At 40.2% G+C, this 27,075-nt stretch overlaps 2 protein-coding genes across 2 annotated transcripts in view; one reads left to right on the forward strand and one right to left on the reverse strand.

Moving 5' to 3' along the window:
- Positions 1-20,708: 20,708 nt before the first annotated feature.
- Positions 20,709-23,531, forward strand: LOC104951372 (casein kinase I isoform alpha-like). The gene is made up of 4 exons (XM_010778017.1): positions 20,709-20,723; positions 20,824-20,907; positions 23,177-23,316; positions 23,435-23,531. The coding sequence occupies exons 1-4, from the start codon at positions 20,709-20,711 to the stop codon at positions 23,529-23,531; spliced, it is 336 nt and encodes a 111-aa protein (XP_010776319.1).
- Positions 23,532-24,594: 1,063 nt separating this feature from the next.
- Positions 24,595-27,075, reverse strand: part of nipal3 (NIPA like domain containing 3) — a 75,583-nt gene continuing 73,102 nt past the window's right edge. The window contains exon 25 of the mRNA XM_010778028.1: positions 24,595-24,712. Within this exon, the coding sequence (XP_010776330.1) occupies positions 24,595-24,712 (118 nt within the window). The remainder of the gene's footprint in view (positions 24,713-27,075) is intronic.

Raw genomic sequence — 27,075 nt, forward strand, 5'->3', positions numbered from 1 at the left:
CTGTGTGTGTGTGTGTGTGTGTGTGTGTGTGTGTGTGTGTGTGTGCACGCTTGATCTCTTCGACCAGCTGACCATACAAACACACACACACACACACCAGTGGGCAGCTTTTCAACAAGCTATTTCTATGGATGATGCCCCCGAGGAACTGAGCATGGGCCGGTGCAGCCGAGCGCAACAACTCATCCAGCTCCTCTGAAGAAACCTTACCAAGTGACAAGACTTGATTGCATCGTGTCTGGCTTCTGAACATGTTCCCTTTTTTTGATAATCATTTTATTTCCTCCTCTCGTCTAATCCTCAAATGTCCCTCCTGTCTCTTCCTCTCTCTGTGTTGTCTCTACTGCAGACACACAGCTGCTGTAAAGAACTTTTAAACGATCCCAAGTAGGGCTGCTCAATTAAATCGTATTGTAATCGCAATTACGATTTAGGCTTGCAACGATTATGAAAATAACATCATGGAAATAAAACGATTTTTTTTTTTTATTGGTTTTTCAGTTGAATAAAGTTAGATACTTAAAATTATACTTAACTTATGTAAGTTTGAGAAACCGGCTCGAGATACACTTTTTGTTATATTCCATGGAATGCTCTTAAAATCCCGATAGCAATGAATATCTTAAATGCTTTGACAAAAAATCCATAAAATAATATCATCTGATTTTTGTGTGATGAGAAATTATTCAAATGGGCGACCAGAGAAGAGAGAGTTTCTGGTCAAGACACTCGTTGCATCACATGTGTATCAAATATTACTGGTATTTGAAAATTAAAGATCTACTTGAGTGGGTAGTGTAACACCACCGCTCTGTTATACTGCTGGCATTTTGACCGTGTTTAAATCTAAACATTAAACTCTCTTGGACAATGAAACACCAAACATTTTTGTAAAATAACAACACACCCAAGTTTCAAGCCTAAATTGGTATCCTCGGTTTTTAATTTTTTGTTCAACCAGCAATCTAAGACCAACAAAATCAATATTAAATGTCAGATAACAATAAGGAAAGGAAAGGAAAGGAGAGGGCAGTGGGAAAGGAGAGGGGAGGAGGGAGAAGGGGGTGAGAGAAGTTGAAAGGCTTCTTTTATCTTCTTCTAAATCAACTGTCAACAATGAAGGAAATTATCAAGGGAGACAAAAAAAATGGAGACAGGGTTCTGGAGAACGAAAGACTAACGGAAGGCAGAAAGAAAGAAAGAAAGAAAGAAAGAAAGAGAGGAGGAGGAGGGCAAACATTACAGCTCAGTGCCAAGCAAACATGAGATGCTGGGATACTTCAACAAAAAGCCAACGTCCATACGGGAGAAAAGAAACAGAGGATCAGAGGGAGACAGTTAGGTAACACACACAAAGCTGGGAATCGGAAAGTGAAAGCATTAAACGAGCAGCTGTCATGTGATATGACAGGAACAATATTCTGTTTAGGACTTCTCACCTACATGCAGCTGCCGCTCGGTATGTGTTTACCTGGCCTGCAGGTGAAGCTCGACCCAATTACAACCTTGTGAATCACAGCAGTTCAAATTGTAACTGCTAATAAAAGAAAATGTGTTCAGTCGTAAAAGTGACTAAACAAACAAAAGGCCTTTTTGAACTGCAAGCTTTTCCATTTCTTTGTCGATTTTCGAACATAGAGTCAATCCAATTCCCAGTATGAGAACAAGTATTTACACTTTCTTATTAGATGTTGTTTTAATGCTATAACACCTATAATGAACTGGAAACTAGTAAATGCACAGTAAATGATTGGCAAATATTTTGTTGATTGATTAACCGATAAATGCATTTTTAGCTTAAAGCTTTCACACTTTGAGGGGGTTTCGGTTTCTTCCATGTATTTGCTGGTTCCTTGTCACGTATAATAGTTAAGTCAATATCTTTCGGACTGTTCATTGGATTAAAAAAAAGGAACTTCAATAAGCCACGTTGGGACAATTTAATGGATGTTTTTAACTATTTTCTGACATTTAATGATAAAAATGATGAATGGAGTAACCAGGGTAATAATTGATCGGTTGTCTATTGTATGGGTTTTCTGTCAGCTTAAAGAGGGCACTTGTTTTTTTATATAAATGAAACATTGGGTTGCTGTTCAACCAGAGTGTTTCACTGTTCATCTTCAGGGACAAGAGGAAGAGAAACTGAAGAAGAACCTCCTCCTGCCGTCGATCCCTTGACCTCACAGGAAAAAAACTCCTCCACACAACCAACCGTCCAATAAGTAAAACCTCCTATCACAGGAAAGGAAGCAGGAAGCTGCTCGTTCACTCGACTAAACCACACCTCTGTTACAGTAACAGTGAAGGCAGCAGTCTTTCTACCTGTTGCGTTTAGAGAAACAGATGACTGATAGCGCAATTTATGAAAACTTCAGATATAGTTTAGCATTCTTCAAAGAAGAGGTGCGCCAATTATCATCCCAGATATGGGCAGTTTATGGGAGCCATCTGGACCAATTGAAACAGTCATTGTCAGTACATGTAAAGGGAATTCATGGATGATTATTTGCAGACTTAGAGGTAAATAGGTGTTTTTATCGACACAGGCTGAGCATATTGAGAGCATTCACTTTTCAAATGCCCATGGAGCTTCCAAGGCATACGGTATGCGAGTGTTTTTAGTATCTGATCACTCATTTTCTATACTGAAAAGTATTTTTCTGATTAATGTATTAAGTGCAGCCTAATTGGTTTATCAGTGCATTATTTTAATCCCAAGTTGTTCAACGTACTGTTTCGCCTCTCTTACTAACATACAAAAGAGTGTGTAACTTGATCCTATACCCAAAGTGAATGATGTCAGATAGAAAAAAAGGCCAAATAATATTAAATAAATATTAAACTTCAAACTTGTACAATATACTTTTATGCATATAGGTGTGTCAGAAGTGGGTATAACCTGCACTCAGGCATCAGAAAGGTAGAGTAGCGCACACACACACACACACACACACACACACACACACACACACACACACACACACACACACACACACACACACACACACACACACACACACACACACACACACACACACACACACACACACACACACACACACACACCTTTTTCGACCAGGCATACCTGTAGGATGTATTGGGCGAACAGAGATCTGCAAGGCGCAGCTGGTAGAAAGCGGAGAACCCAGATTATGACCCAGGGCAGACGGAGACCGAGGCTGGCATCACGAGTCCTCATGAAACATGGGAACAACTTCCTCATTACGCTTAGAATAACCTGTCTCCGAATATTAGAGGCAACACATAACCAGTCCATCAAACCTGAGTGACTACGTGTCAATCAAAGAGTATATTTTCACCTGCTGGAGGAGAAGATGGGTACCTCTTCTCAAGAAAATGTTGTCTATGTATGCCTGTCAAAGAAAGCACAATACGTTGACTTTCTAATGATATACTGTGAATTCTTGGCAGCCATTCCCCTTTCCTTGTACAGGCACTTGAGTGGAATAAAACAATCTGACAAACTGATTAAGTGGGATTATAACAAAGCAGCTGCAAAGTTACATTTGCACCATGTGTAGGTAGTGACGCACCATCACACAGAGCGACCCAGCTGAGTCAACTGTACCTGTTTGACAAAGCCGTAATGAGGACAGAGCACAGGTCGTTAACTCATATAAAGTGTTATTCAACCCTTGCTCTATTCATGTGTAAGACAGAGAAGGCCAAAACAACAATGGCTACCCTCCTTCAACCTGACTCCAGTCTAAACACAGTTCTTTCTCTTCTGTTATATAATTGCAGCGTATTGGATTTTTTTCTTTTTTTTTTTAAAACACTGAAAAAGGGGATTTTACAAGTGGCAGACTAAAAACCGGGGGAGGAAACTCACTTGCTTGCAATTGCATCAGTTTGAGAGCAAATCCCTGCTTACATTATGCTATTGTACATCGTCTAACACCACATTCCTGGCTCTACACACAGCCAACTAAACTCTTACAGTAAAAGAAGAATATAAAAGCTTAACAAAGCACATTCAAAAGTGCTGAAATACAAGTTTTCATCCAACATTTGTATTTAGTTTGCTTAGAAAACAAGAAAAACATAGCAGGGCGTTCATCACTTTTTAAATGTCAGCCTGTGAGCTTTGTTTACATTCTTATTGTGTATAAAAGTTGCAGCCAAAAAGAGGCTTAACTTTCAGAACAGTGATATAAACCCCATTCAGCCTGCGTTAAGAGGGATATGCTGGTGTACTAAGAGCACGCAAAAACATTCATGTAAGATAATATGGATTGCACTTATCCTTTGTGATCACCTGGAACTGAAGGCTACACAGGTACTCAGACCAACAAAGCATGTTCTGCTTTGATCAAATGCAAAATCCACAGTGGCTTTACTGTTTATGTTGCATGTAACACAGTCAAGTCGCAGGCTGTGATATACAATGTTTAACTGAAACCAAAGTAGCAAAAAGAAACGTCCTGAGGCTGTAAATCCGAGCCTTCCCAAACCTGAAATCCTATTTAACTTTCCACATCTGGGTTAGGGTCTGAAAAACGTACACTTGAGAAATGCTTTCATCTGAAGGGCTTGTCTCCATCTTTACCCTACTTCCTAAGGTCCATACCTTGGCTTATTTTCCACAGCCCGAGACTTTTTGAAGCATCTGACTTGTGGAAGCAAAAATAAATTGCTCATTCATGCAGCACAGAGAGAATTCCTTTGCTCTCACCTAAACATAAACACACCTTTTCAGCGGGTAGCCAATCATTTTGTCCCCCCCCCCCCCCTTCACCCCTTACCTTAAAATAAAAGTCGGATATCAGTTTTTCTCAGAAAAAAAAATGACATGGCCACATCAGCCTTTCACCAAAGGAATGTCATCTGACGTCATCTATTTAGGATCGGATTTCTCCCTCTCCTCTTTCTCTCTTCCCTGAAAAAGGAACACAACTGTGTGTGTGTGTGTGTGTGTGTGTGTGTGTGTGTGTGTGTGTGTGTGTGTGTGTGTGTGTGGTTATTTTTTTTCCCCCTAGCCAATATTCTCCAAGGTGCCCACTGGATCCAGAGCCCTTAGCAGGGGGGGATATGTAATTCTCAAATTATAGCCCCAATTACTAACCCCCCCCTTTACCGCTCATATGGCAGCATGACAATTAACTCCTGTTATTACGACATATAACCACACAAAAAAAGTGGCTCTCGAGTCATCTTTGGCATCTTGCATTTTCCGACCTATTGCTGCCTGCCACATCTCCCGTCTCCTCTTCGCCGATGGGCAGAAGGACTTCTAATAGGCAGGCCACTGTCCTCTCATGGAGGTACAGGGGAGGCAGGAAATCGATCGCTTCGAGCAGGAGACCAATGTTTGATTTCCACGTCTGCATTAGAGAGGAGGCTGAGAGAGAGATTTGTCTTCCCTGCTCAAACAGACAGACACGTAGTCGTTTCTGAGAGGGGGAGAGAGAGGGAGAGCGAGAGGGAGAGACTGACTGGCTGGAAGGAATGCTAGGATATGCTGGAGTTGGGATTTTTTTCCTCTCCAAAGCCGTTTTTCCTGCATTCTGCATTTGCACACAAACTATATGGAAAGTCACTAAAACATAGACCCCTTTAAAATGCCCCAACAGTTATCCAATGCCTAATAAGCCCCTATAGTGTCAATTCAATGATTTCGCAACCCCCTCTCTGTCAAATTTTACTGCCTCAGCATCTTCCATTCCAACTTATTTTCCAGCTATAAAAGTGTTCATTTCCTGATTTTCAGCAGCCTCAACACAACAGACAATTTCCACAATGCAAGCCCCAGATGAATAAGTGCATTTTGTTGCAGGAATAGGCAAAAGAGGGAAGCTTTTCTCGCGTTGCGCACTACTCCATCTGAAGTCCTCGGAGACAAAAACACATTCTTTGGTGAAAGCTGAGAAATCGGGACCACAAAGAGCAGACTGCAAACGCACACATTCACTCGACTAGTGTGAAGAACTAACACGATCATTCCCACAGAAAAGCTATTAAGTTGTTGTTACCAAATAAACGGGGAAATGTGCCCAAAAGTTTCGATTCACCCCCGTCACCCGCAGCAAATCAGTTTTCCTTTTTCCTTTGCGCTGGCCAAGTGGCCCAGACTGCCGGCGTCAGCGCTCAGCTCTCCAAACTCCACACACACTCACACACACGCACTTCTAAAACTTTTTCAACAACGATTTCATCGACCTCCAATACCGTTTTTTGCGGGGTGGTGTCGTGCCGTTAAAGAAGTGTAAAGATAACTCACCTCGCTGCAATAAAATAATCTTCAAACAGACGGGGCTGCGTGTTTTTTTATTCCCAGGGTCGGGTCTTGCCTGTCTGCTGGCGCGGCGCAACGGGTACTGTGAGACTCCGCCATGTCAATCAAAACGCGACGCACATGTAGGTCAGAGCCCGCCTCCTTTTACCGTAACACACTGCGCATTGAGAAAAAGCCCAACAGAGAGCAGAGCTGCTTCACTACCTATGTGGCACAATAAATATACACGCCCGTCTTTTCAAGTTAAGTGGGTATTCTACAAGCAATAAAAACAAGGATATTTTTTGTTATTTCGAAATTGTTCTGTGTGTTTCTGATGCAGTTTGACTGGTAGGCTATGTATTTATGAACAATGTATGAATATTCAAATGTAAATCACTGTTTTTTGTGGGTTTTTTCTATTCACCGTGCCATAAGAATCTTTGTTTTTACATTAATAATGTGCACCACTGATCAGGTAAAGGTATAAAACATCAGTTTTGACACCCCACCATTTATTTTATCTTCAAGGCGGAACATGTAAGTTGAATTTCTGCTATTTCAGCCCCAAAAGGTGACTGAACTCTTCTGCAAATAAAACCAAGCTGATTCCAGTTTAGTCTGGTTTATGTTTATCTTTCATCGTGACCCAGAATATCTTTGTACAATAAACCTGCAACGAACTGCTCGTCCCGTGTCACCTTGCTCGAACTGGTCACTTTAATTTAATGACAACAAAATAAATCTCTATCCAAGTGCTTCCAAAACAACTTAAACCACAGGTCAAAGTCCCTCTGGTGGCTGCACTGAAACCTGACATCCCAGCTGACAGGTCCAAGGCTTACAGGTCTGACTGACACGAGACATCATGACCTGATCAATACCAAAAAGTTAAAATCAGTTAAATCTGTGCTGATTGTATTGCACATGGAAAGGGCAAAAAGATGTGTGTACCAGACATAAATATACTAGAGTAAAATGGCATGGAAGGATGTTATAAAGCCATTGTGACTACAGTTTAGTGCAGTTTACTATGGGAATAAATTAATATAATATATATGTCTCTTAACCCATTTAACTTGTTTTTCTTTAGCTATGAATTGTACTTAAGTCACAATGAATTTCGCTGTGTTAAAAAAAGGAACAGAAGGCTTCATGTCTACTATGCAGGGTAAGCTATAAGATAATTATTCTGCTTTATTTAACTGAATGCAGTACAGCACGCATACATATATACATAGAGTGTTTACACTGTAACTGTGGAGACGGTTTATCTCAGCGTGTTGGTGCCTGAATTAAGACATTAACGTCTACAAGTTCATGTCAGGACTAACGCCGTGAACCTGCCAATTGCTTTTGTGCAAAATGCATGGTTTGAATTACAAAACCACATAATTCCTCTTGATGGAAGGACCATCCCTAAATAAGTTATCATGCATTTCAAAACTGGGTGGGATTGAAATTACAGAACAGCTGCTATATAATTTAGAATATTCAACATCAAGTATATGTTTCACGTCAGAAACAAATTGAGTACACCATTTTGACTGATGACTATGGAAAGGTAAATTCAGTTCAGCAGACGATCATGCACCACACAATAGCAGCCTCATTAAACTGAATTTCTCCAGTTTGTTTCCCAGACTGATCAATGTTAGTAATTATTCAGTTGATAAGAATTGCTTCATTATTTAACATTAAGATAACAACAAGCTATATTAAGAACAAGCTGTTGAATCAACAGAGGGGTCTTCTTATGCTATGTACGTGTTTTTCTCCAAGGACAATCAGCCTCTTTCCTTCTGTATTTTAAAACAAGCAGACACAGCCAAATAAACTCATTGCCCCTTGGTTCGAGATTTATTTTGGTTGGCACACACACACACACACACACACACACACACACACACACACACACACATTCCAGCAACTGCACTAAGAAAACGTAATTTTTAAGCCAGAAAAAAAGGGCCCTGGATCAGGACATTGTGCCTGTAAGGAATTCAGTTCTATTCAATAAACACTAATCATCCTCAGGGGGCAATTGATGTGGCAGGCAGAAAAATCCTTCTCACACACACCAGCCCAGGTTATAAACAGTGTGTACAGACAGACAGACAGACAGACAGACAGACAGACAGACAGGCAGACAGACAGGCAGGCAGACAGGCAGACAGAGAGACAGACAGACGGTGGAGCCCCCTAACCGCAGAAACAGTGATTGATAAACCAGCCATGGGTTGATTCCAAATGTCATAAATGTGGATATTGGGATCACATTTTTGTAGAAATATTTCAAATCCATCCAAATGAATTGCAAACGTTATCAATCAACATACAGTGTCCATCAATTCATCCAACAATATGAAAAGGCAATTTACCTTAACAAACCAATTATATAATCTTAAACAATGTTTAACACATTTACAAATAATCTAAATCTAGGTACCTGATCACACTGATGAAAATGAAAATTTACAAATTGATGTGATTTGAGCAAAATCTGTACCAGCTGATTAATATTCACTGTAGATCTATATAAAAACATATTTATTAAATGTAACGTTTCTTGCCTCACTCAGTGTGGTTTTACCGAGGCGATGGTAACTGGTTGAAAATGAGAAGAAGCATTGACAAAATGACATGAGTTCCTGAATATAATAGAACAATCCTATAAAGAATAAAAACATATATCTTCAAATATTTACTGCCATAAAACTTGTTTGCTTGAATTCCCGCTACTTAAAACCACAGAATATTTGCTCTGTTCTCCGCACTCCCATGTGTATCACATCACTAAAAAGCCCAATATGTGCTTTACATTGAACATAAGACTCAAATAAATAGCATGTATGGTGTTTGAAATAAAAGACTCAGTGTCATGTACCCAACAGAGGACAATTGTGGGGTCCCAGAAGGATGCCCGTTGGATTAAACATTCAAATAATATTTATATTATTGTATCCAATACACTAATGAGGTAAGTCCATGTTATCCCTTATTGATCTCCTCTACTAAATCCATATTATTCCCAAGGATAAAGAGAAGCAGATGAGTTAGGGTAGGGCTTAGAAACTTTGAAACAAGTGAGAAGTGAATTGTTGTGCAACGAGGGCCGTAACTCAATATCAGCGAAGCGTTCCCACGATTTTGTTATGTGGAAACATTTGGGAGTTGTGTACCGGCAGTGTGTGAGTATAAACCAAAACGTATTGATTGAAATAAACGCGTAAACAAAGCCACGCTGAGTGACGTATTGAACCTTTACAGACAGACCGTCACATTAGATCAGATCGATGGAGGAGATTGGACGAGAAAAGACTGGAGGGAGCAGATATTTCCCAAGAATGTCAGGGCCAGCTCTCCAAAACCTCCAGATGTTTACCACCAACCCAGCTGCTTTCTCTCTCCCTCCTTCTTTCTCTCCATCTCTCCCTCTCAGATTTGTCTCTCTCTGAGGCTCTTTAAAGCAAGCCCTCCCTGTAATCATGCACACTCAGCTCACCAGAGGTCTTTGAAGTGAGTGGAATGTGTCCAGCCATATGATAATGCGTACTGTATATTCATATAGCGCAGAGAAAGCCAAGTCGAGGAAGCGAGTATAGAAATTGTTGGATTGCAGCCAATACTTCTATGTGGTTCTCTAAATGTTAATTACGCCTCTGCTCCTGCCCTTACATGCATAATGTGTGTGTGTGTGTGTGTGTGTGTGTGTGTGTGTGTGTGTGTGTGTGTGTGTGTGTGTGTGTTTACAGTATGTATGCTGTATATGTTGTGTCTACATGAGTATGTGTGTGCATATGTTAGATAAAACGCTAGACTGAGACACCAGGTGACAGCTGATAATGGGCCTCCGGCAGCAGAAAAGGCTACGAAGGAGCATGATGGTGTGTGTGTGTGTGTGTGTGTGTGTGTGTGTAAGGTACTTCCTCCCATAGATGTGAGGATGGAATTTGGCTCATCGTGAGTTCAAAGGAGTCAATCCCAAAGCTCTCTCCAGACCAACAGGAGCAGACATGCCGCCCTCTCTCTCTTTGGGTGTCTGTCTCTCTCTACCCATCAACCCTTCGTTCTCCCTTTTCTCCAAATTCTGCAATGCAGCTGTCTGGAGCATCAGACATCAAACTAGCAACATCTACAGTATATCTTTAAGTGAGTGTGGTTACATTTGCACGTCCTCCTGAATAGTGCACGTCATGTGATGTGATTTAAATTAGATTTTTACCACTGAACTCTGATCAGCTCATATAAAAATGATTAATCATTGTTTTTCTTTGCTTAACATTATGTTGCATGTTGTCACATTGTATTCACCTTTAAATTATGAATATATTGAAAATGATCAGGAACATCAAATCATTTTCATTTGATAAACTGAAACAAACTATAATGTTAGGATGAACATGGAAATGTTTATTTATTTCTGCGTGGAATTCTTGTATTTGCCTTTCAGCATTTCCGTTCAGGTCTCACCTTAATATTTTATGTTAAATGTAAAAAAAAAAAAATAGCACTTGATTATTACATTTGTGCAATCTTATTCTTAATCAAGCCACATGTGTATTGCCACATGTGTAATCATTTTGCCATCTGTAGCTAGCATTAAAAAAAACAAAACACTGTGGCTTGCAACATGGAAGACATAATAACTATCTATAGCGGTGATAGCATCTCTACAAGCCTGCAATAATGCTGTTAGCTTGATGTAACGTTGACCATACTTATACATCTTAGTGAAGAGTAAATACAAAGGACCGCTGAGGCCAGTTGAAATTTTATACATTACATACAAAGCTAAGCATTTGATTGTTAATCAGAATTAATATCATAACGTTATGTAATGCATAATATCATAATGTCTTTGAAGGTAGATTTAAAGGGGACCTATCATGCAAAATGCACTTTTGTACGTCTTTTATACATGAATATATGTCCCCGGTGTGTCAGGGAACTCACCAAGTGTTAAGGTGAGTGAAGCAGGCAGGACCCAAATGCAGAATAAACAGAAAAAATACCTTTATTTCAAGGTTTCTAAGGAACAAACAGAACACTACCTCGTGAACACAGTCAACGACAAACAATGAACCAACAATGACAGACAGAAAAACCAGAACTTAAATACACACAAGACTAATCACACAAACAAGACACAGGTGAGGAGGGAGGAGAAAACACAGGGGCACCAGGTGAACACAATCGGGTAATCAGGTAGGAGGGAAAACAGACAGAAAGCGACAGGCAAGATAGGAGAAGAAAGCAAAATTCCATGACTCGTTGCTATCAGGACTGTTAGGGAAAACATCAGGCAATATATATTGTGAGATTATTACATTTCTAAGAGAAATTGATACATTTAAAATAATCTAGAGTTTTGGTTCTTTGTTTTGTTTTGTTTCTTTTGTTTATTGTTTTCTGCTTAGTCTCTTGTCCACACTCCAGTCCAGTTGGTGGCGATAATGCACCTACAAGTTGGTTTGCTAACCGCCAATAAACACGAAAGAAGAAGAAGAAGAGGAAGAAGGCAAGACAGGAGGTGAAGACTTTACAAAATAACACATGAAACCAAAGACAGAAAAAGACAAGACAAAACACAACACAGACAGATCGAGACACCAAGTGTCAGAAAGCACAACCCTCTCTCTTTTCCTCCGTACCCAAATCTCTAAAAACGGGGCTGCAACTGAGCCGATTATTATTTGTTTTCTGACGTCAGAAAAATTCAAATAATAATCGGCTCAGTTGCAGCCCCGTTTTTAGAGATTTGGGTACGGAGGAAAAGAGAGAGGGTTGTGCTTTCTGACACTTGGTGTCTCGATCTGTNGACTAAATAACTAGTTAATAACTATTATAAGCAAATGTTTTCCGTCTTGAGTAAGTTTTTAACATGCACAGGCGTAACAAGCAAATATTTACAATCAAAGCCAAGACGACAACAGAGCTGATTGTGCCTCTCCTCTTTCGTAGAGGCGCGGGGAGAGCATGTGAACCGCCCGGCCGCCGCGGCTTCGGCATCGTGTGCGGCGCCCGAACCGTCGTTTTGAGCCAAGGGTGTCATGTCGTGTGTTGGTATTGTTACGGCGAGGCCTAGGCGTGATTGCGTCACAGCACTCGCGCTTGCCTGCGCGCGGCTCGGCGCTGGCGGTCGAGGGGGAGGATGACGCAGGCTGTTGACTGGCGAGTGCGAGGTCGAGAGGAGAGAGAAGAGTGTGTGTCGCCTGGGGAGGGACGCAATTGTCGGTAGAAACAGTTTGAAGAATACAGGACAAGAGATGTGGTGCGGATGAGTTGCTAATAAGCATTCGCAATCGAGGCACACCGAATTATAGACTGGGCTGGTAGAGAGAGATGACGTGCACTGTCGTGCGGGGGAGGGACAGGCGACAGGGAGGCGACAGGAGGTGTAGGGCTGGTGGTCGTGAGCGTCGGGTGCGTGTCCTCAAGTCCATAACGAGAATACGTGTCGTCCCAATAGGTGGCTCTTGCATGGTGAGATAGGCTTCTAGCTTGCTTATGATAGAATGAAATGGAGAGTGTTGTGGGGTCGACGTCGTGCGGACACGTCGACGTCGTACATGGGCCGTCGCTGTACAGCATTGCGGCCCAGTGTTCGCAGAAACTCGAGACATCTGTTTCGCGATCCGGATATCCGGGTATTGTGATGGAATCGAGATAATGTCGATAGAATAATGCCGGATACGGGCAACGTGTACCACCAACCTGAGACAGAGTGTCCTTCACCGTGTACCACACAACGTCCTGTGACACAACCTGTGTGTACTGACACCAACCTGGAGGACAGGAGTGTCCGTCCAACGCACATTGTCAGTCTCCTCTGACCGTTACAGGGTAAGAGTGTGACGTGGTGAATCTTGATTGAGTTGTACGTCTCCGTAATAAACATATGATTACCATAACATTATTGCATTCTTTAATTGTGTATACTTGTCACTAAAACATTTGGTCACTTGTCCGCCGGACAAGTCAATTGAAAGATCTACTTGTCCGATATTGTAAATAACACGTCCCGGACGGTGGGACGTGTACTTTTTCGCACACTGAGTTGTAGCCCCCTTGCCAGCAATTCTCTCACTAGTTTAGCTTACTCAGCCCGGTTGTTGGCCCGGTAAGAACCTCGGTTTTGGAGGCCCAGAAAAAAGGTGAAAAAGTAGCCCTGAGCCGGAACTACCCCTCGTGGAAACGCGACAAAACGGGCCGGGTTAGGCACGGAACGCTTAAACCCTGCTACGCGCTGCAGTGGAAATGTGCCATTAGAGATTTTCTAAAGTGATCTCATGTTTTTGTTTAATTATTGCCGTTGCCTCCTTAAATGTAGTATGTATTTTTACTTTAAATCACCCTCAAAAAACACACTTCGCTTAGGCTTAAAACATCAGTGATTAATATTTAATGCAGAAAATGTGATATATTTTTCTAATTAAATGCAATAATTTAGGAGAAAAATAAACAATCAAAGACATTCTTTCAACTTTTCAAATGTAAAACATGTCAGTAACATTAAAAAAATAAAAATCAGAAGAATCCCACCACATACATTTAAAACAATCGAGCTGTCTGTATAGACGTGGAGATAAATTGATCCACCTCTGTTGTGAACTGTGCATGGAGATTAGTGAGCGACTTTGTTAGAACTCTTTTTTTTTTTTGTTGCTGAAAGGCGACCATTTTGATCTCCAGTACAAAACAATTTATAAGTTGCACTGGTAGACATTAAGGGTAACATTTGGGCCGGTGGAATTGTATTATCAGTAGCCCCACCGTTGTAACCATTGGCCCGGAGCATTCGTCCCAAAAAATCGACTAATAATGAAGAAAATGAACACATTTGTTGCATTAGTAATTTATGCACAAACTACATTACTACTTGTACTACAACATTTGAATCATCAGTTCTTCCTCATTTGTTCATATTTGGCTTATTAAAATAATGATATTGTGGTCATTATTAAAAAATGTATGCTATTATTATGAGTATTATTATTTGTATAATGCGCTTTCTGCCTTCCTGTCATTATCAGGAGTTAGACATGTAATGGCTATGTAATAGATTAGAACCTTCATTATTCTAAACTGTTGGGACATTTCACCAATACCTTTTATATTTTCTACTCTTCACTTGTCGGCATTGATGTACAGAGCCGACAGAAGACCTTGTTTATATTGGCATCATATAGAGAGGTGCAGTCCGGTGACGCGTCCTAAAACCAGGAAGTAAGCTGCTGGTTCCCAGCAATGGGATTTCTCCACAGGATTTTGGAAAATAGCTGGAAATAAGGTCTGTGGAAAACAAACCTGTGTGATAAATGCACGTTTTGTTCAGCCGGATAATATCCGAATTTCTATCCTACTTTTATAATTTTAATCATAAATCTGATCGATAGAAAATTATAAAAGGGTTTTAGGACACGTAACTTCACCACTCTATTGAAGCCAACTCCATCGATCAAGCCAGTGTGGCTGAAACTTTCTCTTCTCATACTCCCTGTCACTCTCCTTTTAACTCCTCCGGTGACTTTCTTTTAGTTGAAGATTGTTTTTTGCCCGGTGCTTGGCCGGTTACCGCTGGTATTAAAAACATTTTGGCGAATGGTTAGGTGGCGCAAAAGTCTGTAGTGAACAAGCAGGCTCTCGTGAGCGGGAGCCTGCTCGTTCACAAACAGCTTTTTTGCTGCGATCTGCAGCAAAACAGCTGTTTGCTTTTCACCCAACAATAACAACCGCCTCACGAAGCTCTATGTTGTAGCGTTAATAAACGAAACAATTTAACAAAATTGCTAGCCAAAATAACAATACCACAGGACCATTTCTTTTTTTTTAAAGCAATATTTTTTGTGGCCCGAGCGGGCAAGTCGAAAGTACGTTATGCTGGCCTGGGGTGTCTAAATAGTGCTTCCAGGCCAGGGGGCCATTTATAATGTCGAGCCCTGAGTTGGCTCTCTCTCGGCTGAAAGTTTCTTGCCTGCCTTTGTCTTAAAGTTTTCTCTTAGGCTGAGTGTCTTCATCTTTTAAAACTCTGTCTGGGCTTTCCTCTGTGGAAGCTGTTTCCTCAGATGTAACACAGGCATTTTCATTTTACACTTCTCTTTCTGCAGTCTTCTGCAATCATTCCAGAAAAAGTCCCAAAATTGTGATTTTCTTGACATGATATTTAAAAACAAAACAAAATCATTGGTCAAAGGATATTTGATTATTATGATTGAAATATTAAAACAAATGTTTTTGTTTTGTACGGCACTACAACACTTAAGGCAGCTCATTAATTTGGTCTCAGATATAAGGTAATTTAAATCAGATTTCCGCACAGCAGTCAAGGTTCGACAGTCGCACCACATGATATTTTGAATAACAAAAATGATTAATAATAATAGTTTTGAAAAGTTGGTTTGTGCATAAAAATGAATGGTATTGTTTGAAACTTTCAAAGATGACTTTAGCTTATGTCTTTGTTTATATAAAACATTTCAGGCTAGCTTTAACAAACATATCAACTTGAGGTAAAACCTTTAAGCTACACACAGCTGTTTATTTATTTTTGTCAATGTATTATCAACCAAATCTTTGTTAACCTATTTTGTTAATATCATTATTAAACTTCTAGTTTTTGTACCTTAAAGGCACAAATGATAACTAGTGTTTGTTTAGTAGAGTAATACTGGGTTATGGAAAACCATTTAGTAACATGTTTTATTTTAGGCACAAGTGGAATCAAAGTGTTCAAGCCAGGCTTAAGTTGAACTAACAATGCAATTCAAACAATTACATTGATATTTCTTCTGATGCTTTTTGTCTTTTATTTTAGGCTTTGTTCCTTCTTTGTTTGCTGCTGTCCATCTTGCTGCTATTCTAACTATTGGACTTCTTGTCTCTTTCTGCTTCCATATTTCACACTTTTTGTTCTCACAAATGTCTTATTGCTATCAGTCTTACATTTGAATGTATTCTCTATCATCGGTTAATGTTTGTAAAGTTAGGAGCTCTACAGACGCAATCAACAGTTGTAGATAGTTTGCTTAGGGTTTTACAAATGTTAAGCAACTAGTTAGTAGAACAATGTTTTATGATCTTTGAACCACTACAACCTACTTGTCTTTAATAGAAACTAAACTAAAACATATTTTTCTCTTTTCAAACAACTCAACTTGCATCTGTCAGGAGGTTATTTACAATGTCTGAATAAATGTATGAATAAAATGAGTTGGGGTATTGAAAGGTAAAATATCAACTTTTCAGCGCGTTTAACCACAGCTCTGTAGCAGTTCAACCTCATTTTGAATCTTCCTTACACTCTGAATGCTGAAACCCTTTTCTTCCAGGCAGTTTCAGGGATGGTTCAGAGCTAGAGCCTGTTTGCAAACCTGTTTTACGTGTTTCCACTGCAGTGACGCTGAATTCTGGCCTTAAAAAAATGATTTAACTCGGGCAAGAGAGCCTAGAGGCTTACGTCAGAAGATGGGGTAGGATTTATGTAAGCAACCGTTCATGGGGAGTATGACAAGAGCCGAATGTAGTTGTAGTTATAGCGACAAGATCAAATAAGTGGCTAATGGTTTGCGACTAGGATTTAACAGCATTACCAATCCCTGGAGTGGTCTGTCACTAATGTTTCGTCATGTAACGCAGATGCTCCTTGATGGTGGTAAAAAGAGCTTAGCGGTGAAGTAATGACGTTGCAACTATTGGGCTTTAGTTGATGGAAAGTAAATGGGTTCTTGAGAGGTTGGCAAGATACACCAACTTCAAACCAACACTAACCCCAGCACAGAGGTGAAACGGAGCTCATTTGACTTGTAAAGGTGCATGATTGGCGCTTTGCCGGTAGAACTTTGATCGATTGGAACCAAGTAGAATTCGTTTTTCGATTGCAGAGGCCTTCGCTGCAGCCTCCCCCTCACTCTGGAACTCCCTCCCCAGCCACGTCAGATCTGCCTACACCTTCCCATCATTCCAACAATCCCTCAAAACTCACCTTTTCACTCTTGCCTTCAACTCCTAATCCACTAACCCCTCGCCCTTATTCCACCTAGCTTAGCACTTTTAACTTTTTTTGTTATTTAGTTTCTTCTTTACTTGCTTGTAAAGCGCTTTGAGCACCAGGAAAAGCGCTATAGAAATTATTATTATTTGAATTATTAGATGGAACTCTTATGTTTTCAAGCTAACAACTACCGAAACAATGTCATTAAAGGGACATAGTTCTATTTTAACATTCAGCTGTCAATTGTAGATGTGTAAAGCTAAATGAAGGTTTGCCCTTTTTGCATGGCAAATGTATTAACTCAAATATTCATGGATGGTCATGGCGGACAGTTTATTTTAATTTCTTTATCCAAAAGCAGGCGTCAGAGGATTGACAACAGTCTCCTAGTGTAAAGGATAATTTAGTTGCACCCATTTGTTCATGTGAAAAAATGTTTTGTTAGTATTTGATTGATAGTGCTCCAACTACGAAAATAGATGTTATTTGGGTAGAATGAATCTTTAAGCCGTTCCACACTAAATGCCTCCATAAATCCCTATTATTGTAAGATGTTTATAACTAGGGATGAACCGATTCATCGGCATGGTGGTAAGCCCTATTTACCGCCATCGACAATAAGGTGAGATGCACTGATGGCAGTTTCCGGTGTTTGTGTTGCTCGGTGACTGGAAGGTGTTGCGTTACTGTTTTTAATATTGACATACCTTCATTTTGAAGGACTAGCATACTGACTGAGGGCAGTCTGACGTAACTTTAAAGTCATTCAGACAGCGAAATTATAAAACTTAAATAAAATACATAAAAGTTGCATTTAATTTTCTTTCTGTCATTTTGTGATGTCATTTGTTCTTCTGGTGTGAGGTATGTATTCATAGTTGCCTGAAATTATATGATCCTGTTCGAATTATATGGAGCCCTTGCAGACAGACAACGTCTGGTAGGGCTGCTCGATTATGGCAAAAATCATAATCTCGATTATTTGGGTTAATAATTGATATCACGATTATTAAAAACGATTATCCATTTACTTTGAAAACATCAATTTATTGGAGGATTTTTTTTTGAACAGTAGGTTTTTAACAGTTGATTACCCTGAAATTTAAGAATAACTCAACAGAAAAACCAATAATAAAAAAAGAAATAATAAAAAAATAATCGTTTTATTTCGATTACGTTGTTTTCGTAATTGTTGCAAGCCATAATCGTAATTGCGATTTAAAATATGATTAATTGAGCAGCCCTAACGTCTGGTAGAGTTAAAAAATGGCATGTATGTTGTAGCAACTTTCACATGATGTGAACTCTGCTGCACACCTCCTCTGATTTGTCCTGCTTTACCTTGCTACAAATGTTCATTTCTTGTGAGGGAGGGTTTAGACCAAAGTGAAAAACTTAAAATATACATTAACTGAATAATTATGATTATTCTGTTCACATTTGACAGATGGTTAACATTACAGTTGGGTAGAAAAAAGTACATTCCCTCTTATTTTATTTTGTTGTACAGTAGAGAGAAGTTAATCTTAAAGCAAATCGGAGCTTACTGTGTGTTCAAGGGACGGTTCACATTAGACCTGAGGCCATGACAAGCATTCGATCAGGATGTTGTTGCTGGTCGTTTTTCTTTGACAGCTTTGTGTTTCTGTTCAAAGGATGTAACAAGATCTAATACTTCTGTACCAGTTTGATGCCTGAAATCAGAAGAAACTTGATGGAACCCAGTTTTCTACAGTAGTGAACATTGGGAAATCGGGACTCCAGACCAAAAAACCCAATAAGCATCTAATATTATATAGACAATTTAAGCATTTGTAGGCCATGATGTTTTGGGAGCATTAGCTCGTGTCTATGTATATTGTAGAAATTAAACAAGGTGTCTTTTTTTTGAGGGAGCAGTACAGTCAGCTAATGGTTTGGTTTGATTAGCAATAAAAATCTGATGCTTCTTTTTTTGTGTCGAATGTGGCCGTTAACATTTCAGAATTCCGGCAGGAATGTTCTCTCTTCTTGCAGGTGGGCGGGAGACAGATCTGTATGAAGTACCTGAACAAAAACACACACAGGAATTGTGCTGGCAATCTTCCCTAGCTTGCGCAGTTTGTTTTTTCTGTTTACTGTTTCAAAGGCAGTGTGGAATTTTAACCCTCCGTACCCACACAGTACTGTTGGCACTGTATCTCATCCACCATCAACCGGTTAGACTATTGATTATTCTACAAATGATACAGGAGCATGATTTCCCGCTTGTGCATTGTAATGTACTCGTTTTTTCGAGTCTTTGAAAAGAGATTTTTTAGATCTAAGAATCTTCACGAAACAAGTCTGTAGCTTTAGCTGATAATCTAGTCATAAAATAATTAATGTCAACATGTGCTGATAATGATGTGCTTAGGACCAAGTGATGCTGTTCATTACCATGTCATGTTTTTAATCTCAAGTGTTTAATAGTTTAATGTTATATGTTGAGTGAACACTTTTTGTACGATAACATTTACTCGTATACTTTGATTGTATCATGAACACATCTGGTTCAGGTTATTCTATGGCTGACTATGACTTGAGTCACGTGCTTGCAGTGTCAAACTGCCCCAGACCAGTGCTAGGACCAAAACGTTTCCGGTTTGTTTTGTTTGGTAAAGAAAAGTACTAATGTGGAGTACAAGCTTGTCTTTGTAGAGCGGGGACTGCTGCTGTTTGGATACAGTTGTTTCACGATACCTAAATTAATGTTGGTAGTAAATTGTGCTCCAGCACAGAATATGAGTGAAAATACTTGTTTTCTTAAATGCTTTGCTGCGAAAAATGTCCCAATATGACAGCTAACCATATGCCTGGAACTTTCGTCCAACATAGTGACGGATAGGAAAGAGTTGGAGATGTTCGATCTAAAAAAGTTGATCAGAAGAAGTTCTTTAGATGAATCTTAATGCGATATAGGTACTATTTAATGTCACAATTAATAGCTGGCTCACCATACACTTTTTTTCCAATACTAACTCAACTCTAGTACAGACCTAACCCCAATATCTGTTTAGCTGCATATGATTGAAGAGACAACAACTCCCCATGTTACTGTTGTCCCGTGAACGCCTTGGTTCAGATGATATCCACTTCACTCTCCAGGGTGAATTGGTGGAAGATGGACTACCATGGGCCCTTTACAATCTTCTGCCCAAACCCCCTCGCTCCCCAGGTCTTTTTCTAAGCCATGGTGTTGCCTGTCTGCACTGGCATTTATAGTCACTGTCAGACATAATATTGAAGTTATCTCCATGTTTCCAGAGACACTAATGGCTTGTTGTACAGGGTTGATCTTACTGCGGTTGTCCTGACAGAAGAAATCCACAGTCATGTGGTTTCTTCTAGACTGATGGCCTGACTGATCACATCTGTACCACAAAGATTTAAACTGGATTTGTTTGCCTATGTAGTTCCAGCCTATCCTAGCTGTACAGGACACTGTTAGTTGTAACAATGGGAGAAAACCATGTGGGTGCAACCAGAAGTGCCTGTTGTACTCATGCTTACTGTGACTGAAGGTGGATAGAGGCTGTGATTTTGACCCCTGCCCCTCTACTGTCTGCCCTAGTGTTTAGACTCGTCAGTGGGGAAGAGGAAAAGAAGCTTGGCTGTTAGCTCTTCTCAGGACCCACCTTTCTCAGGATTAAACCAGGTGTGACCTTTACCACAACACCAGCTGCCTCACTACAGCAGTTGTTTGCTTTGCAATCATACCTAAATACACAGGTTTAGAGTGAGTCAGACCACCAGCACCCATATTACACTCATAATACCCAATGTATGTACTCCCACCCAGTATTCACTTCATTACAGTGGGAGAAGGAAACAACATTTCCTAGCTTGGCCTAGGGAGTAGCTGCTGTTTTTATTTGTAATAATATATGGTCCCAGTCCCTTGAATCATTGCTCAAATGGCTTCCTGTTGTCTCTGTAATGTGTTGTTCCTGATGTTAATAAAAGGATCTTCAAGTCGAGTGCAATGATTGGCTATATATAGTCATTCAAACCTAATCTCAGATTTGAGGCAGGATTGAGCTTGATTGAACCTGATCCTTGTATCATTAGATTGGAGACTGTTTGATTTAACCCTGTTTCTCCCAGAACTGATGTTTAATTGGCAAGCAGAAGGTTCAATGCATAAGCAGGATGCTTCCACTCCAAAAGGATGGACAGAAAAGCTCCGCAAATAACAATGTTATAAGACACCTATACCACAAAGTCAAATGTATCACTTCAATTGTTATATTTAAAGTAAAATAAATAGTCCTTTTTATATAAAATATGTCCACATTTTGCTTATCGGCCTTAAAATATAAATTATTTTTAAGAAGGTGAATGTTCCATGCGAGTCACTAATATACACGACTACTGCAAAGTCGGATTTAAACTGTCACTTTTGCTCGTTAAAGAAAAACCTTCACAGAAAAACTCCTACTTTGTTTATTCCACTGCCAGCCTGGTTTTGCTAGCATCATCAATAATGATTAATGTGATCATTGTAATATATTTGATCGTATGTCGATGTGTTTGAGGTGATCAGGGGAGGAGGGGGACCTTGACCGGTTTGTCTTGAGACATTGTGTAAGTTGCTATTGCATATAGTTGGACAAAAATAGATTTGTCATCTTCCGTGTCACTCATGGTTGTTTTCCCTTGTACCTGATTGGGTTGTAAATCTTTGGTTTTACTGCCTCCCGACTCAGTGTAGGATATCACATCAATATGTATTCTGTCCTTGGATTGAATGTCTATAGAAGCCCCGGTGTCAGGATTGTATGAGAATACCTTAATGTTCAAGATCTGCTCTGCAAACATTTGAAAACAATTGGCGAATACTATTCAAATGATTAAAAGACTTGTTTGTAAGATGAATAAAACCTTCCTCATGTCTGACCTCCGTATGGGCTACATTCGGGTTGAAGTGTTTGGAGATCTTTTGGGTCTATAGCGACCAAAAACTGCATTCTGAACAAACTCAAACCTGGAGGGTGGTGTGTGACATTAGTCATGGAATGAGTTTGACCTGGTGAGGTGTGTTTCTTTTACTTTAATTACACCAGCAACACATAGGTTTAAAAAGTTACAGCTCTGGCAAAGAGCGATATGGATTATAGGGCTACTTTCAAATCTTGTTGGATGTATGAAGATGGATAGGCCTACACAGGACGGCACAAAGAGCCCACAGTCTGCCAGTTTCTGCCCTGTTGAACTCTTGCATTGCTGAAACAGATAATCTTGCTACTTGTTTCACATGGTCATTTGTGTTTCCTGTAAACCCCTTAATAGCCTTGTTGTCTGGATGTTCATATTAGCAGTAAACATTCATGCATGGTGAGGTTGGACTGGTTGTTTATTTTTGGTCTGCATACTCATGAAGTGTTCCACTTGTATATAGTCACCGATAATAACTCGAATGTGTCCCGTTCTTTATTGTATGAGCCATTACATTATGAATTACAGACGTTTCATTTTGATTGACAACATGTGATTTAACACAAGAAAAATATGCTCTCATAACATAACGACATCTGTGGTAACTTCATTATGAATACTTTTTGTAAGAAATATCAAGAAGTTAAATCAAAAAAGTTATATAAAATAATATACAGGAGTTAAACAGGTGTCTGTTGGCTAGTTTCTCTATGGCGTCAGGCCTTTCTCACCACACTGAAGCTATGCCAGGTGTGTTTGTTATGACACGTATTCCCCCTCTGCATGGAACTCGGATCTCCTCAATCAATGCAGTTGGTCATAGTTTTCAACATTCATATTTTAAAAGCAGGACTCAGCTAATTGTCTGTTTTGAATATAAGGACCCTATTTAATATAGTGCATCTCCATATTTGATGAACATGAGCATTGTCATTTGTCAGTGTGAAGTCTGTGATGGATAACCAGCATGTGTTCTCTCCCTCTCTCAGTTGTTCCTTATTGACTTTGGCTTGGCGAAGAAGTACCGAGACAACCGAACACGGCAGCACATCCCCTACAGAGAAGACAAGAACCTGACTGGCACAGCCCGCTACGCCTCCATCAACGCACATCTGGGCATTGAACAGAGGTCTGTGCACATATTTGAATATTTGACTCTCAATCTACTTTTCTGAAAAGATGAATGTAAATGTATGCAGCTATGCCCTGCTTTTGTTCTCAGCGTCTAACGTTATTTCTGTATGCAGCCGCCGTGATGACATGGAATCGCTGGGCTACGTGCTGATGTACTTCAACAGAACCAGTCTGCCGTGGCAGGGATTAAAGGTATGGAAACATCACTGACTGGAAGTAATACTCACCTCTATTCTCAGAATGTTTTGATTGTCTTTTTGTGTGGTGCCTTTTCAAGTTTAGCTTTATTTGGTTGGGCATGTAAATGATCATCATGAACTCTTTGTGGAACACTGTTTAGACCAGTGGTTCTCAACTGGTGGGTCGCGACCCAAAAGTGGGCCGCGGACCCGTTTCGAGTGGGTTGCAGATGTGTGAGTAAAGACGAAAAAAATAAATATTTCCTTTTTTTTGGGGGGGGGGNATTTGAATTTTTCTGACGTCAGAAAAGGGGTGCTCCGCCTATATGGGCAACTCTCCACCTATCAGGGGAATGAGAGACCGCTGGAAAGCACTGGAGACGCTGTAGTACATATGCCAGGCCTGTAGGTGGCGCTGTAGTCTGCCACACAAGCAAAATCAGCCCTTGCAAAAACATGAGGCATGGCTAAAACGCATGATCTGTTTGGTATTTTGAAAAGAAAACTTCACAGACATGTTTTATATAGGTATGGCCTTACAATATATGTTTAAAATATAGCATGATAGGTCCACTTTAAGTGTAGTAGTTCAATAGTGAAGTGAGCCAACATTGTAACCAAAATGTCAACCTCCTGGTTAGTTGGATTCATCCTATCATATGAGGTATGCCAGTTGAGATTTGTAGTATGTCTCTAACAACAGGGACACCCAATCCAAACTCCTCCTGTTTCCAAGCTCATCTCTCTGTGTTTATTTGATAAGATGAAGATGAGGATAAGATTAGTTCCAGTTGCTTCCTCTCTTTCCAGGTCTTTCCCAAGGAGCTTTATCCGAAGCTCATGTTTCTGGTATCGATGGTGTGTGTGGAACAGGCACGTCTCTCGCCCTGATTCAAGACCCTCCAGTGCCCAGACACATCTCCCTGCCGCCGCCTTCCTCTCTTTAATAAGATGAATTGGTTCCAGTTGTGTCCTCGCTCTTTTGGGGGATTTTCCACTCAGCTTTATCTAAAGCTTCACGTTCAGGGGAAATCTGTGTTTGTTCCAGCTCTGCTAAACATGTCATGTGTTTTGACTTACAGAAGAACTTCCTGTTATGACATCACAGGGGGTGACATCACACGGCCGGGGTGGTGGGTTTTGGCAATCATGACGGAGGAATGTCCATGACTCAAAGAGCTGGTCTGCTCTGGTTGGCTAATGGCTTTGGCCCTGACATTTGGGGAAAAAACAAGCAGAGTGCCATTTTAAACAATGCCCAGTCAACTCTGACCTTCAGTGGGAGGCAAATTGCTCATGAAGAAATCACAACATGTTGGCATGCCAACTATTACACCATTCCCTGAACAATTATTGTATTCAGAAGAACAATAAACCCCCAGCAGAAACTCATGCCTACCATCAACCTTGATTTGTAATGAGTGAAAATCTTAAGAAAAAAGTAAGACTAGTTGAATTAAAGAGGCCCTATTATGCTTTTGGGGGTTTTAACTTTCCTGTAATGTGTTATATTTGTTTCTTTGCATCTGACCTGTTGCTGGAGCCGTTCTTGGTGTCAGGGAATTGCCCTAATCCGACTATAAGGACACTTATTATTTAATTTGATTATCCGTTACATTTACTTTAATTTGTTTATCCATTTGTGTTTACATTCATTCAGATTTGGTGTATTTTGTTGTTTTCCTTTGTTTAACCTTCTGTCAGAACTATAGCATTGTATCCTGTGCCGGACAGGTGCTGTGGGCCTGAGGCGGCGGACTCCCTGGTGGTGGCAGTGGTTTTCTTCACGTGTCCATTTTGAGTGGTGTGCAGCGTCACGGGTGATTTATTTTGGACCCCTAACTCCCCTTTTTATTAACTGCCGCCGTGGTAAGTCCAGCCCTGTCCGTTTCCCCAAAGTAGGTATTTTATTCAAATGTATTGTGTGTGGTGTTTTTAGATGTTTTGTATGTTATAAATAAAACTGTCTCTGCCCGTGTGTAAAACGAACCTGATTGTCCTTATCAGTATTAGACCTAGTTTTTATAATGTGGCGTTGTCAGCAACCGACTTCTAACACCTAGCCGCACCACACCGCCACACATGTAACTGGTCTTCAAAGGATAAAATCCCTGTGTTCCCTCCAAAGGGAGTTTCTCTCCACACACACAAACACCTGAAACGCCTCGATTGGACTCCTTTGTTTACTTTCGTAACATAGTGACATCATACTGTAAGATTCGCGCTTCTATTGGCTAGCACTCCAACACTCTTAAAATCCTCTTTTCACTTCACCGTGTGCAAAATGATACTCCTTCCACGTACTTTCAGCTAGAGCAGGGGTCAACAACCTTTTTGTCACCGAGGGCTACTTCAAGGGTACTGAGTAATACAAAGGGCTACTTGTTTGATACAAACTTCCTGAATAACATAATTGCACGGTTCACCTTTAATGATAATATTATTATTAATAATAATAATCAGAATACATATTAATTTAATGTATGTGAAGGACTGTCTGATCACATGTTAATGTTAATTATTCCTCACAATAATTATTAACAATGATTTACCGCAATTTTTTTTAATAACTTATGATTAATATTAAAAATTTTGTACTGTTAGTAACCGTGGTAAGTGGAAATTTCGTGTGTAAAACATACATGTATCATTCACTTTACTCTAAACCACGCACTTTGGTGCGGCTGTGCTTGGGTCTATCCAAGTCTCAACTTGAGGGCGTGGTTTAGAGCAAGGTGGAAATCGACTCTGTATCGATCGTACTCGTCGATGCTAGTACCGGGAGTAGTGGTGTTGGCGTTGTGTGTGGGGTGTGTGTGTGTGTGTTGTGTGTTGTTGTGTGTGTGTGTGTGTGTGTGTGTGTGTGTGGTTGATGTGTAGTGTGTAGTGTTGTGTGTGTGTGTGTGTCACCACTCACTAGAGTCGGACAAGTGACTTGCGAGTTCGGTCTTTTGTAGTCGTCAATCGACAATCGTCAATCGTTTGTCTCTAGTGTCGAGGAGTATATATAAAAGTCTTTGACCTGTTTTCAATTTTGTTCATGTATGGTGTCTGGACAGACACAGTACCGCTTATGTCAGCGACCAAATAAAAATTAATACAGACTCCGCAACAATACTCACACCTTCTCTGTATTTGTTGCAATGCGAATCGGACCAGCTTGGGTTAGTAGGTAAGTCCCTTTTGTGTTTCGTAAAATTTTTCCAAAAAGCGGACGGGCAGAACAGACGTCTGAAACAGTTCCGTAATTTAAGTAACCAAATGATTTTGCCATAGTCAATACAACAATGAGCCGTTCAGTTTACAATTGCTTTGCACCATAATGTTAAATTAGTGGCCATTTTTACACAAAGGGTAAAACAACATCAACATCGAGGGTGCTCGGTCGCGCGCACAAAACCTTTTACTTACCGCTCCATTTGTGGTGTCGGGACCGTCGTTCGCCACTTGAGCTCGCTAAATCTTCGCTTCGCGCAGGCCACACTTGCGTCGTAAATTTTCTGGGGACTATTCTAGGAGCTTTTTTACACTTTATTTATTCTATGTAGAAAGTATTGTTTTGGTTCCCCCAACGA

This window comes from Notothenia coriiceps, unplaced genomic scaffold, assembly GCF_000735185.1.
Source record: "Notothenia coriiceps isolate Sejong01 unplaced genomic scaffold, NC01 NC01_scaffold00000339, whole genome shotgun sequence".
Taxonomy (NCBI): Eukaryota; Metazoa; Chordata; class Actinopteri; order Perciformes; family Nototheniidae; genus Notothenia; species Notothenia coriiceps.